Raw genomic sequence first — 16584 nt, forward strand, 5'->3', positions numbered from 1 at the left:
TAGCCACTATTCTCTAATCCATTCATTATTATGACCATGATCAAGTATTTGAGTTCAGTAACTTTCCAATTCATCATTACACAACATTTAGAATATGATATAGAATATAAAATATGTTATGGTCGAGTCTGTTGATAATGGCTCAAATTGTCAACAAGCGTGAAGATAATTGTTGAAAAATATCAATATTTAAGTTGGTGGGCTTAAGTCCTATTTATCTATAAAAAGATAATGTTAGTTTTAAAAGGAGTCCAAGAACAACTGGAATTGGATATTTTTAGAGAAAACATGTGTGGATAAACATGTGGGCTGCAATGCTTATCTTTATCATGGAAAAAATTTTGTATTCATGATGGTTTCATTTTCCCAGCTGCAATTGAATAAAAATTGTTCTCTTATTTTTCGTGATTAAGCCTCTATAAAAGGATATGCAGTCCTTGGTTAAGTGGGGACCCGGAAAATCCAAATTGGTGAGAGCACTTTGTGACATTTACAAAGTGTAAAGAGTTTTTCTTTACTGGATATTTGAGAGGGATAGTTGAGTGTGGTGTACAAGGGGTTAAAGGCTTGAGTTTGAGATATTAAACTTGAGCGGTTCAAGTTTGTACCATTGTACTCAATATTTCTCAATAGTAAAGAAAGAGACCGGATCACGCCTCGTGGACGTAGGCATATTGCCGAACCACGTAAACTCTTTGTGTACGTGTGTGATTGGTGTGTGTTCTCATGTGTTTTCTTTCCAAACTTGTCTTTCGCATAAAAGGCCAATGAAAAATTGGTAACCAATTAATTATCGATTTTCCCAATAGAGTTAATGTTTGAACAAATTAATTTATGATTGTAAAAATGATTTGTTGTCTTGCCGTGGAGCCATACAATGCATTTACTAACACAAAAAAAAAAAAAATAAAAAATTGTACACAGGTCAAATATTAACACTATTGTCTCTTATTTGAGGGTTATCTATTTTTGATATGACTGTAAATTGAATATAAATTTACTAGATATTAGTAAATTATGATTAAGAGATTTTGACTTATTTAATTAAATAAGATGAGTTAAAGTTGACCTTATATATTTTTGTACTTATACATCAGTGTGATTCGAACTTAACACTTGACATTTATGATTGTCAATCTTTGGCATGTTTTACTCGACACAAATATAATATAAAATTAACGAATTAGAAATGATGAATCTAATTCGTTTAATTAAATATATTAAATTATAATTGACTTTTTATAATTTTATAATCATATTTTAATCCAACAAATAAACATTAATTGAATATCAGATTGTTATGTATGTATCTATGACTTGTAACATTACAGCTTCAATTATGATTTTCTCAGAGCTTTTACTTTGTAATGTAAAAACTTTATGCTTGTGATCTTCCATCAATTAATGAAACTGTAATAATTTCCCCTTAAAAAAAAACAAAAAAAAAAATGGTAACTCCTACGTATTCGTCAAGCCCATGTTCTACGTACTCTCCTAAGAGCCGCGTGCTACGTACGGTCTACCCCAAATAGCAATTGGAAAAACAAACTAGAAAACGCGAGGAATGTTCTCCATAGGACGAGGTAAAATATGGTCGGCGGGTTCGGCCGTTAATCCCACGTGCAAAGGCTCCGTCAACGCGCGCAGTACATCAACGACCCCTGTTCCCTCTCTCGCCGTTACCGTTACCGTCCGTACGATACTTGCCTCAGCTCCTACCTTCTCTTCCTATAAATAGCATCCAATCTCCGCTTCTTGTGCTTCTGAAACAATTCTTTGAACCCCAAAGCGAAACACACAAATCAACGGAAAATTTCTTTGACCAAAGCACCAGCGAAGACCCAGACACGAAAATCACACTATTTTCTGATGCAATACAAATTTAAGGTAATTTAGTATGTCTTATGTTTTATGTTTTTGTTGTTGTTGTTGTTGTTGTTGTTGTTTGATTTGTTTGTGAAGGTTGTATGTTGGTTTGTGTTGTGGGAGATCAGTAAATCTTAAGCTTAGGTTGAAGTGAGGTAATCCTTGTTGATTTTTTTAGTTGTTTTTATACAATTTCTGGGAAAACAAACAGGGGGTGAGGGGATTTTTGAGCGTATTTGGGTTGAAATTAAGTGTTTTTAAGATGGGGAAAGACTCTTTGTGTGATACTCAGAATTGGGTTTTGATTGAGCGAGTTGGCTCAGAATGCATAGTATTTTTTTTCGTGTAGATTTTCTGTATTTATATTTTTTTTGTTGTTGTTATATTTCATTTCCTATCCTGCACTTGTCAGTTCCTCTTGCTAACCCTGAATATCGAGTCTCAGTGTGTAAGTGTGTTTTAGGATGAATCTCAATTTAACTTGTTGGAAACACCACATAGGGAAGTTTGATATTCATTTCATTTCTGAAATTGTAAGTTCAAAGAATCATACCATGAAGTTCGCTACAGATTTCACTGTAGGCGTTTTTGACAGAAATTATTAGTCACCTGAAATCTTGAAGCTTTACAGCAAAATTCTTTATGGGGTATTTATGGTGCCAAATAAGAAAACATTTAGGCAAGAAAGTTCGTGCTTCGGTGATGATTTTCTAGTTTGCCAGGGTATGAATATACAAATATTCAAGTATAGGATAGGACGACTGTGATATACATCAAATGACCCTCCCCCAGCAAATTTCTTTCTTAGTCTTGGACTTTCGTTTTGTTATGATTTCTTTGTTTCTTATACGTAAGCTGGGACGTTCAATTGGTTGGCGGCATGTCCCCTTTCTTTTGCTAACATACATGTCATGACACCCATGATTAAATATTCTGCTGAATAGTTCATCTTACAAGGATAAATCTATTTTTTGCATCAACTATATGGCCTTAGATATGCCTTTCAGCTTTGTTGTTTATCATACTCTCTCTCTCTCCTCTCTGCTTGTTAGTATATGGAAGCTCTCTGAATTTTGTTATGGTGTCAAAGTTTGAATCAGAGCTTTAACTGCTGTCTTATTATATATATATATATTTTTTAACATAAAATATGTCGAAGAGCTTACCTGTTTTTCTCTGCTTGGTGTTTCAGATTGAAAATCTTGAAGGTAAAAGAGGTTGTTTTTCTTTGGAGAAGAGCCAAGGCTGATTATTTTCTGATCTGCTGCACCAGTATTAAGAATTGCTTTTACATAAATCAGCTAATGCAAACCCCATAGCATGGACTCGCACCACTTTTTTGGACTTGGAGTCACTGGTGCGGGCCTATCCTTCACATCTTCTTATCCCACTGTTCCATCAATACCTAATAGACTGCTTGAGTCCTTCAAATTTGATATAGGAAATTCACCTAATTTGCCATTCTTGACTCAGTTTGATTGTGATACCCTCACTGCTTTAAGTGACAGCCAGGAGCAGCACAGCTCCACAGAAAATCTCTCAGGAGTCAGCCCTTCCTGTAACTCTTCAATTGAAACCAACAGTTATTTTCATCGGTTAAGCCCTCCTGTAGACTGTCGTCAAGACAGTCTACAGCTCTATACTGTTGGGTCTTCTTCCAGACAGGATGCAAATTGTAGCAAGAACATGAAACACGCTTTACTGGAATTAGAGTCTGCTCTAATGGGGCCTGATGATGATGAAGAAGTCACCAGACGGGAAATTAGCACACCTGAGACACCAGGCCAAAGTTCTGGGTCATGGAGCAAGGAACCTCAAGGCGTACATGTGTCTCAGCCTCGGGCATCGTTTGTTCCTATGCATAGGCCATCCGGTGAAGTTGTTCGTATAGAGAAGCGTCACAAAATGATGGAGGAAGCGTCTTTGCAGGGTTTACCCCTAGGAAATCTGAAGCAATTGCTGATTGCATGTGCTAAAGCTCTATCTGATAACAACATGGACCTTTTTAATGGGTTGATTGAAAAGGCTACAGATGCTGTGTCCATCACAGGAGAACCAATCCAGCGTCTTGGTGCTTACATGGTAGAAGGGTTGGTAGCAAGAAAAGAGGCATCAGGCGCCAACATTTACCGAGCCCTCAAGTGTAGAGAGCCTGAAAGCAACGACTTGCTTTCCTACATGCATATCCTGTATGAAATCTGCCCCTACTTAAAATTTGGTTACATGGCAGCCAACGGGGCCATTGCTGATGCATGCAAAAACGAGGACCGCATCCACATCATAGACTTTCAGATTGCTCAGGGAACCCAGTGGGTGACTCTCCTTCAAGCACTTGCAGCACGACCGAGAGGGCCTCCCCATGTGCGGATTACAGGGATTGATGACCCTGTTTCCAAATATGCCCGTGGAGATGGGTTGGAGGCAGTAGAGAAACGGTTGGCAGCAATTTCTCAGAAATTTAACATCCCAGTTGAGTTTCATGGAGTGCCAGTTTTTGCTCCAGATGTTACACGGGATATGCTTAATGTCAGGCCTGGGGAGGCTCTGGCTGTAAACTTCCCTCTGCAGCTCCACCACACCCCAGATGAGAGTGTTGAAGTGAGGAATCCGAGGGATGGGCTTCTGAGGATGGTAAAGTCACTTTCTCCCAAGGTGGTCACTTTGGTGGAGCAAGAATCAAACACAAACACAACCCCATTCTTCCATAGGTTTGTAGAAACTCTAGAGTACTACTTGGCAATGTTTGAGTCTATTGATGTTACCCTGCCAAGAAACAACAAGGATCGGATAAATGTGGAGCAGCATTGTTTGGCTAGGGATATTGTGAATATCATTGCTTGCGAGGGGAAGGAGAGGGTGGAGCGCCACGAACTCTTCGGCAAATGGAAGTCTAGATTGACAATGGCAGGGTTCCACCAATATCCACTGAGCTCTTATGTCAACGGTGTGATAAAGAGCCTGCTGAAGTGCTATTCAGAACATTATATGCTTGTGGAGAAGGATGGGGCTATGCTGTTGGGCTGGAAGGACAGGAACCTGATCTCGGCTTCTGCCTGGCAATGATAAATTGATCAGGTAGCCACAGAAATAAGCACTTCTATAATGTATTGAGATTGCCACATGCTGCAGAAGGTGATACGCTGTAACATCAGCCAATGGATACATTGAATAATCTTGTGGCGATCCAATAGCTGACTTTGCTGATGATCTAATGTTCACATACCAGTGACACCACTGAGGCTATCGCAGCTTTTATTTTATAGATATTCCTCACCAGTGTTAATGTTTCTATAGATCTTTTGTTGTATGTTAGAGTTGTAGTCTATGTCAGTAGGTGAGGATTCTGAGATAAAGAACAAATTTCTATAACATTCTTTGGTATACAAATATGAAGGGCGTACATATTTTGCTTCATTTCAGCCCAAATTAACACATCTCACAAGCCCAATCTAGCCTATGTTGGATTACAATATGTTGTATTTCAGTAAGCTAGCTTGTATGCCCACTTGCTAACAAAAGCGGCCCAAGTTGGATGCAATAATCAGAGTGTCATATAACTGGTTGGTTCATGCTCATCAGTATTTATATCAGCTATTAACAGTAAAAGAAAGTAACAATTGACCGGCATGCACGGTGTGCCGCCATATCAACAACCCTATAAAATTTAAGTGAAATGAGAATATAAAATATTTGTTTTTGTTTGTCTGATTTGGTAGGTGCATATATATTTCAATGTTAGGAAAAGAAAATGCTTAATAGAGGGGTACTTCCCACCAATTTTTTATTTTTATTTTTATTTAAAGTCACTGGAGTGAAGTTAAGCCAATCTTTTTGTTTTCACCATGTGATTCAAGCTTAGAGAATTTCTATAAATACCATTTCTCTCGTACTAGCCCCTCAAAGCACTAAAGGTGTCACATTAAATTATTAGGAAATAAAATGTCTTTTCAATTTGCTCGTACATCAACTGATGATAAAATAAGCATGGAATTGAAGGCAAAAGTGAGGAAGATGCTAATGACACCAAATCTAGTAGTAAGCTAGCAGCACCAACTTCAACCATGGAAATATATTTAATATTTACTCATGAATTTGGCATCTCGACTCCATACATTGTATCACAACACTCAAGTGTGGAACTTGAGTTTAACTTCAGGATGAATTGGGGCATGCATGTCTGATTTTTACCCCTCTTCCACATCACAATCAATCATTTTCCAGAATCTAAATTATTTCATTAACTGTACTCCGTACTTTGTACCTCGCAACAAGTCCAATCCAAATTTGTCTGTGTCTCTGTTGGCTCACATGGATGTTATCCCTATCATAGGAATGACCATGCACCCAATTACGAGCAAATTCAACTCCTGCTTTGTTTTGTGTCATGCAAATCAGAAAAAAAAGAGATCGAATATAACAAGCACCCATCATCACTCACTTTGGTAATTATATTAGGATCCTCAAAGAATGGAGCAGCTGAAAACCCACCAATAAGCTTATTCCTTTGACCCAAAAAATGATTACCATCCAAAACCAATTTTGGTTTTACTTTTAAGGTTAAAAAAAACAGCAAACAGAACCAGAAAATGGAAAGACATGGGCAGAATAGAATGGATCTTGAGTAGAAAATTGCCCATCTCAGCTCTCTTCTTCTTCTTCTTCTTCTTTGTGGCAATAATCAGTCCATGTCAAAACTAATCTAACATTTGAATTGAACAAGTAATCATGGCATATCTGAATTATACTCGGGGTGGGTCAGATCTATCCGTCAGAGACAGCTGCATTTATGTGGAGCCAAATTATTCTAGCTACTATGGCCACTAGTTCAAACTCCTCGTCATTTTCAAAATTTTCAGTTGATAGCTTGCATACTATTAGTAGAAAAGCATCCCTTCTACTTCATCATGGACATCATCTCCATGATTAACATGCATACTATTAGTAGAAAATCATCCCTTCTACTCAGGGCCGGCTCAATATATTTTGGGGCCTTAGGCAAAACTTTGAAATTGGGCCTAATTTTTTTTTTTTTTTAAGTAACAATTTTATATATATAAATTCTTCTACTCGCTTTTTGAGATGCAAAATTTCTGATTAAATTTTTATATTCAAGATTTTCTAATACCTTTTTTTCTAAATTCTTCTACTCTCTTTATTAATTTGTTCTTGGACATTTTTATCAATTGTTTTATTTTTTAACAATCTCATTTCTAAATCAATCCAATCATTCATGTTAGTAATATGTTCATTGGTTGTTTCATGACTTTTTAGTTTAGCACTAAGATTTTTCCAGTCATTAGTCCCTTCATTAGCTAGTTGCATTCTATTAGGTTTTGAATTAAACAACTTGCAACAAAAACAAAATACTCTATCTACATCTTTTGAATAGACTAGCCATTTTCTATTATGTTGCTCCCCATTTGATAATTTTCGTATATAATATGTATTAGAAAAATGCCTAGAGTTCTCATCTTTAGGAAAATCTATAGTATTGTATCTTATTGGACCATTTTCTACTAACAAATCCCTTAATTTTACATCAATATTTTTCCATTGGCCAGGATCATAAATATTTGTAGCAATAGATTTAGATACATCAATAACATTTTCATTATCTTCTAATTCTTTTTGAAGAGTTTTTTGTTCATTTATGAGTTTTTCACCTAAATTATCCTCAATATTTTGTTTATTGTTAATAACAAATTTATTTAGAGCTCCTCTTTGAGATTCAATCAATTTATCTATTTTTTTTTTAAGTTTTTCATATCCAGATGCATATTTTCTAGTAGACATGTTTAATTAAGAATACTAACAAATTAAACAAACACGATTTATCAAAAATAAATTATGACTATAATAAAATAAATGACAAAAATAGAACAATAAAACCTGATTTGCAAAGGAATTATGAAGCAGTTCTTGAAGATAGGACAAGAGACTTAGTCACTCGGAGTCGGAGAGGAAAAGAAAATGATGAGATAGGTAGAGAAGAAAAACTCAGAAAAGTGCAAGCAAAGAGGAGAGGTAAAGTGGCAAATATAGAGACTGATATTTAAAATGCCCATGGTGACAGCAATTTATATTTTTGGCTTTTGACTTTTTCAATATGACTAAATAATAAATAAAAAATAAATAATAATATTTTATTTCTTCTAATGTTTATATTTTCATCAAAAACAAAAATTTCTAGAGAGAGGCCAATGGCCATGATGATGAATGAATGAGGTAGGCATGTATAGGGTACTGTAGCGTCGGGTACTGTAGCGTCAGGGTTAGGGTACTGTAGCGTCAGCTATAGGGAATTGGCCTTAATGATGTCAAAAGGCTTTAATGTTTTGTCTTTTTTTAATTTATTTTTTGAATTATTTTTAAAATTTATAATAAACTTATTAATTGAGGTCTTATTAAATTGAGGCCTTAAATTTTGATAAAAAAATTTTTAGGCCCTACTAAAAAAAATTTGGGCCTTCAATTTTTTTTTTTGGGTCCAAAATAAATTTTTTTTTTTTTTAAATTTTTTTTTAATTCAAAAAAATTTTTTTTGGGCCTTATTAAATTGGGGGCCCTAGGCGAGGGCCTAACTCGCCTAGGGCCTGAGCCGGCCCTGCTTCTACTTAATCATGGACATCATCTCCATGATTAACATGCGTACTATTAGTAGAAAATCATCCCTTCTACTTAATCATGGACATCCCTCTATGATTAACATGCATAATAGGAGGGGCGGAACCAGAATTTTGGTTTAGGGGGTCAAGATTTTTTTTTTTTTTTTTCTATGAATGAAAAAAAAAAACTAAAATTGAACATAAACTTATTAAAAATTTTTTAAAAAATAATAACTAATGAAATAAATACATAATTTAACAAAATTAAATTATTGTTATAAATGTAACATACAATTTATTTTGTGATGGTCTTCAGATTTGATTTCTAATATTATGATGGTAACCAAAGTTTTATTTTATTTTATTTTCTTCGTTACGCAAGGTTTTATTAACAGATTTGTTAAACCTATCTCGATACGAGCTCATTTAGAATTGAGTAACGTAGTCTTTTTTAAGTACTCTCAAATATGATGTAATTTTTAAAATCACCATCAAACTTGAGATGATCATTATTGAATTTTGATTTACTGATGATTTTAAAAGCTTAATCAATATTAAATAATTAATTTAATAAGCAATCTAAATATAAAAGCTTAATCAAAATTAAAGTTTAAGTACACACTTGAAATTTTTTACGAAAAAGCAATTGATCTGAATTGTTGAAGGCTCGGAAAAAAAAAATAAAAAAATTGAGAAACTGAATGAACAACTTTAGAATCTTGCTAAAGTCTAAATAGCAATTTGTAATTTTACTTTTCAATGTGAATGCCCTTTCTCTCTTGCTCGGCCTTTTCTTCTAGATTGAGACCTTAATTATATTCTTGCTTTTGTTTTTAAAGTTGACACCTTAAGGATTTGACAAAAAAAAAAGAAAAGTATATAGGGTTTTGTTCACTTCAGAACAAAAAAAAAAGTATATAGGCTTTTGTTCAAAAAAGTATATAGGCTTTTGTTCACTTCAGAACAAAAAAAATATATATATATAGGCTTTTGACTTCACAAAAAATATATATATATATAGGCTTTTTGTTTTGTAAGTTGGTCCACTAGATTTTATTTTCTAAGCCCACTAACACATTTTACTGTCTTGATTGTGTGGTCCACCAACAGTCAAATGAATCACAGTTATTTAAACGGTGAGTTTAATAAAAGTGTCATCTTTGTGATTGTCTTCTTCCCCCTTTTCATGTAACCTAAACCTAAATGGATGAAACCTTGTAACAATGGCGGAAAAAATTCCAGACGTCCTGCTTGAATCGTTTGCCCTGATGTTTGATGAGTGGATGTCGATCGCCCCTCATTAGCAGTTGAGGGTGGGCAACCATGACATCAGGTGGATTTTCTATTGCAACAAGGAAAAATTTTGGAGGTTGACGGGAGGGGGGTGCGTTTGACCCCTCTCGACTCCTCCCTCCGCCCTTGCATAATAGTATCCCCGCAAAGTTGATGTAGGATGATATTTACATTTATTTTTGTTTTAAAAAAAATAAAAAAATATCAAAATTAATATTAAATAGCGCCAATTCATCATAATTTTATTCATTCTTAAATAATAAAAATACATAAGCAAAGATTGTCACGCTCATTGCCAATTTTTATATTAAGATTTTATTTTATTTTTTAATAGAGTTAAATTTGTTTTAATTATTTTCTTTTTCATACTACGATTAAGTTTAGTATTGTTATTTGGAGTAAACAGATTATGTTTACTTTCTTTATAAGTATTTATTTTTTATAAATAAGCTAACTTATTATGTAAAACTCATTCATTGAATTATTATTAAATCAGAAAATTTTTTCTCAAGATGTTTCTCTTTGCAGAATCAAAGATATTGTTCTTTTGTTAATTACCTTAATCTTCTGTTAGAACAAACTTTATATTGATCATGGCTAATCATTGCAACGAGACAAATTTTTCCAACAATGCCCCTTACAGGAGATGAGCTCTTTTGATAACCGAATTCATGAGATATTCGGTGTTATCCTGATTTGATTGTCCACTAATTATACCATTACAACAACAATATGTGTGGATGACCTCTCAAGTAAATCACCTCTCAGCTCCACACAGTTCGCGGGCCCAAGCTGTGAGCCTGTCACCTTTAATATCTTTAATATAATGATGAATTGTCACACTTCAGGGCACAACCCTGTCTCTGTCAGCTTAATTTATTCAGCTTTACTCCAAATTCATATTTGTTCTTTTTTTTTTTTACTTAAATTCTTATTTGTTCAGCTCCACTGAGAATCTTTCAATTGAAATTAGGATGATACGGAAATATGAACTGTTATTTTCTTCACAATTATGGAATATACGGAAAGTAAAACATTATTTTCACAAAACATTATTTCATTATTTCACAATTCTGATATAGAGCTGTCTGTTCTTTGTTTGAGAAGTTAGTTGCTTGGATTTGATTTTGTTCTTAACCCAGGTTTGGAAAGAGTTTGGTTGTTTATAAAAGATTCTCATTATTTCATAAGAAAAAAAAAGAAAGAAAGATAGAAAGAAAAAAGAGACTGCTTTAATGGGGTCTGATGATGATGATGAACAAGAGAAAGCAGGGCAAAGTTGTAGATCATGGAGCCAGGAATTTCCCACAGGGAATCTGAAGCAATTGCTGATTGAATGTGCTAAAGCTGTGTCCGATAACAGAATGGATGTTTTTGAAAGGTTGACTGAAAAGGCTAGAGATGATGTGTCAATCACAGGAGAACCAATCCAGCGTCTTGGTGCTTACATGGTTGAAGGGCTGGTGGCAAGAAAGAACGCATCGGGCGCCAACATTTACCGCGCCCTTAAGCGTACAGAACCTGAAAGCAAAGACTTGCTTTCCTACATGCATATCCTGTCAGAAATCTGCCCCTACATAAAATTTGGTTACATGGCAGCCAATGGGGCCATTGCTGATGCATGCAAAAACGAGCACCGCATCCACATCATAGACTTTCAGATTGCTCAGGGAACCCAGTGGGTGACTCTCGTTGAAGCACTCGCAGCTCGACATGGAGGGCCTCCCCATGTGCGGATTACAGGGATTGATGACCCTGTTTCCAATTATCCCCGTGGAGATGGTTTGGAGGCAGTAGAGAAACGGTTGGCAGCAATTTCTCAGAAATTTAACATCCCAGTTGAGTTTCATGGAATCCCAGTTTTTGCTCAAGATGTTACAAGGGATATCCTCAATGTAAGGCCTGGGGAGGCTCTGGCTGTAAACTTCCCTCTGCAGCTCCACCAAATCCCAGATGAGAGTGTTGAAGTGAGTAATCCGAGGGATGCGCTTCTGAGAATGGTGAAGTCACTTTCTCCAAAGGTTGTCACTTTGGTGGAGCAAGAATCAAACACAAACACAGCCCCTTTCTTCCATAGGTTTGTAGAAGCTCTAGAATACTACTTGGCGTTGTTTGAGTCCATTGATGTCACCATGCCAAGAGACAACAAGGATCGGATAAATGTGGAGCAGCATTGTGTGGCCAGGGATATTGTGAATGTCATTGCTTGCGAGGGGAAGGAAAGGGTGGAGCGCCACGAACTGTTTGGCAAATGGAAATCTAGATTGACAATGGCGGGGTTCCGCCAATACCCTTTGAGCTCTTATGTCAACAGTGTGATAAAGAGCCTGCTGAGGTGTTATTCAGAACATTATATGCTTGTGGAGAAGGATGAGGCCTTGCTGTTGGGCTGGAGGGACAGGAACCTGATCTCGGCTTCTGCCTGGCAATGATAAATTGATCAGGTAGCCACAGAAATAAGCACTTCTGTAATGTATTGACATTGCCACATGCTGCAGAAGTACTTGATCATAAGCTGTAACATCAGCCAATGGAGGATGCATTGAATAATTTTGTGTGTCATGGAATTGATATGTCTGTAGGGATAAATTGGATTCTTCTGGAATTGTTGGTATATCAAAGCAAATTTTGATGTTGCTTTAAGGCCTTCTTTCTCAGTTATTGCCGCTGTGATCAGTGATTCTTCTGTAAGGGTACTGATAGCAGCAGCCTCTACCTCTAAGTTAAATTCTAGTTAACAACAAAGGAGAAGCTTATAAGGCAACTTTTTTAGCAATTGAGTTAGCCTCCTCATGAGTTGGATTCAAGCCTCTAATTCTAGAAGGGGATTCTCTTATAACAATTATGCCTATTAATGGCCTTCAACAATCTTGGAATGGAGAATTGAGCCAATTATAAGGGGCGAAAAAGGCGGTTATTAGCGGTTAGGATTCTCTTGTATTGCATTTTTACATTATAGAAACTAAGGGTGAAAAGGCAGGCGATTATTAACCACTCGCTAAACACTAATCGTATTAACCGCTAATCGCTTTTGAAGGCGGTTAAGAAAAACTGTTAACTGCCTATATACCTATATATGAATAAAACGTCATTTTTATATTTAAATATATATAAAAATCTATAAATGTTGTTGTATATAGTAGGGTATTATCGTATTACCATAAAAACAACGTCGTTTTGGCTTTTTCTTCTAATTTTTTTAATTTTTTCTTTCCTTCTAGACGGTTACGATTAACGTTTTTAGCCAATAACCGTTATCTGAAAAAAAAAAAAAAAAAAAAAAAAAAAAAAAAAAAAAAAAACATCTCAACAGATTTGAAAACCTTAATATGCTCCTAAACTTAATTAAAAAAACCAGGCCCAAAGTCTTCTTAAAGATCATCCATATTTGTTGTCAAGTTTATGCCTTTTTTTTTTTTTAATGTCGTTTCACTCAATCGGCGCAAAAACATAGTTTTTATGTTGTTTACCGTACAAATGGCATAAATTTAAAACATTTTACACCGTTTACTATTTAGACAACATAAATTTAAAACTTTATGCCGTTTGTACAGTAAATGACATACTTTTTTAATAACGTTTAATATATAAACGTCATTAAATTTTGAAGTTGTGTCGGTTTTACGGTAAATATTGCAAATTTTATTGTTGTTTACTGTACAACCGGCACAAACAACATTAAAATTTGTGTATTTTTCACGCAACTACCCACTGTACCTCATTTAATTTCCTTCCCAATGCACCCCCCTCTCTCTCCTGAAATTCCCACCCGGCCCCCACGCCTCTCTCTACCCACGCTGCGCACTTGACCTCTGCAACATATATATATATATATAATGGCCTCACACTAGATTTTCAAAAGAAAGCTCCTGATATCAGGTTATGGTGTAAACCTATTTATTTACAGCATTCAATAAAAATTGAGCACATCAACTTAAAACAGAATAAAATAAGCATGAAAAATACAGGATTAGCAAACCCATCTTTTCCCTTCAACAAAATCACCGGATCACCTCCACCCTCCACCCTACTCCTCTGCTGGGCACCAAAGCCACAATCTTAATCACAAACACAAAACCACTGTCTTTATCACACATAAGATGAAGAAAATTTTCTTTCTTCCTAACGGCATACGTTTCTGAAGAGGAAGAAGCCGGCAAGGCTTGCTATTCCGATGGCGTTGTTGGGTTTTGTGGCTTGCTATTATATTGAAACTAGTGGGTCATATTAGAACACTAGTAGAAGGCCAAGTACGATATGAGGTATTTTGGAAATTTTCAAAATATGTCTGTACAATTAGGATTTAGGGTTTTCCTATATATATATATATATATATATATATGTTATAATGTAACCCTAAATCATTAATCTTCCTAACGGCATACGTTTCTGAAGAGGAAGAAGCCGGCAAGGCTTGCTATTCCGATGGCGTTGTTGGGTTTTGTGGCTTGCTATTATATTGAAACTAGTGGCTCATATTAGAACACTATTGGAAGGCCAAGTACGATATGAGGTATTTTGGAAATTTTCAAAATATGTCTGTACAATTAGGGTTTAGGGTTTTCCTATATATATATATATATGTTATGATGTAACCCTAAATCATTAATAGCAAAATACAGTTGCATTCTCTGTAGATGTAGGCATATTACCAAACCATATTAAATCTGTGTCTCAACCCCTCTTAATCTTTCTCTTTTCGATTATATATTGTTCATCATTGTTGTGTACGGTAACAGCATATTCCGAAGCCACAGTGGCTCCAGTGACATAAAAACAATGAATTAATAATAATAATTTTTAAATATATAAAATAATTTAATGACATTTGAAGGGTTAATGTCATAAAATTTGTTTCTGTTTACTATTCAAACGACATTAAAATTGATGTTGCTTGAAACCTTGAACAGTAAACGACATTAATGTATTTAGTGTCGTTTACTGTTTAAATGGCATAAATTAATGTCATTTGCATGTCAGGAAATTAATTTATGTTCGGAAGGTTAATGCCGTTTACTCAAACACCATTACTAGTAAACAACATTACTCAAACGTCATTAGTGAAATTTTTGTAGCATTAAATGCCTCTGGAGTCCACTTTCCTGTTAGTTTTTGGCGCATACAGACTTTTAGAACTTGAGTGTCATAATTGGTCTCTATATGATCAAACAAATCCAATAAATGTCAACAATATCCAGATTTAAGATTTGACTCATGCGAGCCTGAACACCATAAGAAGCAAAAGAAAATAATCACCATTGCATCTGGTAAAATATATGATAAAGTAAAAGTCCTTTTCATTAATGGGAGTTCGTTTATCACGATTGATTGTTATTAGATTTAATTAATCAAATTAACTAATTCTCTATCCAACCACTGTCCCATGCCCGTTACCCGTGTGATTGATGTCGTCTATAAGGATGAAGATAGATACACACAAGCTGGAACTGTGCTCAAAGCTTTTGTTACTTCCTTGCTTGTTGATCCTGTGCCTTTATATATATCATGGATGATGGACCCTTGCATGGTGGGTTGTAATGGCAAAGCATTTGATACGCTTAGAGTTAGATTGTCGTATTTTAGAACAGATTTCTATCATACTCTTTGGTATATAATCAAAAGGCCAGGAAAATTGTAAAATTACGTCCAGTAAATGGGCCGGTGTTTTTTTTTACCAGCAGAGAAAAATCTTGTACATCAATTAATTAACTCACCAAAAAAAAAAAATTCAATGCCCGAAAATAGAAGATGCAAAATGGGCTGAGTTTCGGTGGATTTGTTCCAGCTACCTTCCGGGCCTCGCTTAAAGCAATCACGAGCCATTAGTTCTTATACGGGCTTCAAAGATTGTTATTTGTGCATGATATATTGCTATTAGTTTTATTTGTTATCTTGCTCCGGAAAATAAAAAAATATAAAAAAGCCCCTCAAATTATCAGTCGTTTGCAATATAGACTCTAAATGTTCAAAAGGTACTAAAGTAGCTCCAAAAGGTACTAAAATAGCACCCCAATTTTTAAAAGGGGTCGCTTGCCTAGGAAGTGTCCTCTTTTTTAAATGGGGGCGCTTGCCTAGGAAGTGCCCCCATTTAAAAAAGGGGGCGCATGCCTAGGAAGCTCCCCCATTTAAAAAAGGGGGCGTTTTTCACAACTAAGCGCCCCCTTTAAAAAAAGGGGGCGCTTTATTCCAAACGTCCCCTTTTCGAGGCATTTTTTCGTAAAAAAACCTCTCAATCTTAAATTCTAGTCGCCATAAAAACCGGCGTGTCCCAAGTGCTCCTAATCAAGCGTTACGAAATTAATAAGGATGTTTTTTTAGCCAAAAATGCCCCAAGTAACCATGTCGCTAAACCTTGTTTTTTCTTTTTGTGGTGATTTGTTTTCTTCGTACATGTTAGTCTCATTAAGGGGTGGTTTGCGCTTAGAGAATCTCAACCCTCAAACCAAACTACCACAAAAATCAAAAGTCAGCATGAAAGCCGGGGCCAAAAATCAGCCACCCTACAATATAGCATTACATGACTACAAAGTCCACATGTATTTATTATCTAAGCCCTTAAACCAAACTACCGTATATCTACTGTAGTTTCGTATACGGCATGGAAGCCAAGTACAAAAATCAGCCACCTGGCCTACAACATTGTTAGAAATGGGTTTTGGGCCTAACTCAACCCACAAGCTAGTTCAAGAGTTGAAGTTTTCCCTCACCTTATAAATGAACAATCTTCTTAATACCCAGGCAATGTGGGACTTCCAACACGCCCCCTCACGTGTGGCGGGAGAACATCCAAGCCAACACGTGTGACAATGGGTGACGGTGG

General features: G+C 35.6%; 2 protein-coding genes across 2 annotated transcripts; both read left to right on the forward strand.

Moving 5' to 3' along the window:
* The first annotated feature begins 1579 nt into the window (after positions 1-1579).
* On the forward strand, positions 1580-5280 carry LOC132175548 (scarecrow-like protein 21). The gene is made up of 2 exons (XM_059587516.2): positions 1580-1887; positions 3059-5280. Exon 2 carries the CDS (start codon positions 3187-3189, stop codon positions 4927-4929), a length of 1743 nt encoding a protein of 580 aa, XP_059443499.1. The 5' UTR covers positions 1580-1887; positions 3059-3186; the 3' UTR covers positions 4930-5280.
* A 5707-nt stretch (positions 5281-10987) lies between these two features.
* Positions 10988-12795, forward strand: LOC132175347 (chitin-inducible gibberellin-responsive protein 1-like). Its single transcript, XM_059587262.2, has one exon. The coding sequence runs from the start codon at positions 11000-11002 to the stop codon at positions 12194-12196; it is 1197 nt and encodes a 398-aa protein (XP_059443245.2). The 5' UTR covers positions 10988-10999; the 3' UTR covers positions 12197-12795.
* The last annotated feature ends 3789 nt before the right edge of the window (positions 12796-16584 follow it).

Source organism: Corylus avellana, chromosome 3, assembly GCF_965113065.1.
Source record: "Corylus avellana chromosome 3, dhCorAvel1.hap1.2, whole genome shotgun sequence".
NCBI classification, from domain to species: domain Eukaryota; kingdom Viridiplantae; phylum Streptophyta; class Magnoliopsida; order Fagales; family Betulaceae; genus Corylus; species Corylus avellana.

Bases quoted from the DNA above. Each gene is read 5' to 3' on its own strand.
- LOC132175548 (XM_059587516.2), top strand. From the start codon at position 3,187: ATGGACTCGCACCACTTTTTTGGACTTGGAGTCACTGGTGCGGGCCTA.
- LOC132175347 (XM_059587262.2), top strand. From the start codon at position 11,000: ATGGGGTCTGATGATGATGATGAACAAGAGAAAGCAGGGCAAAGTTGT.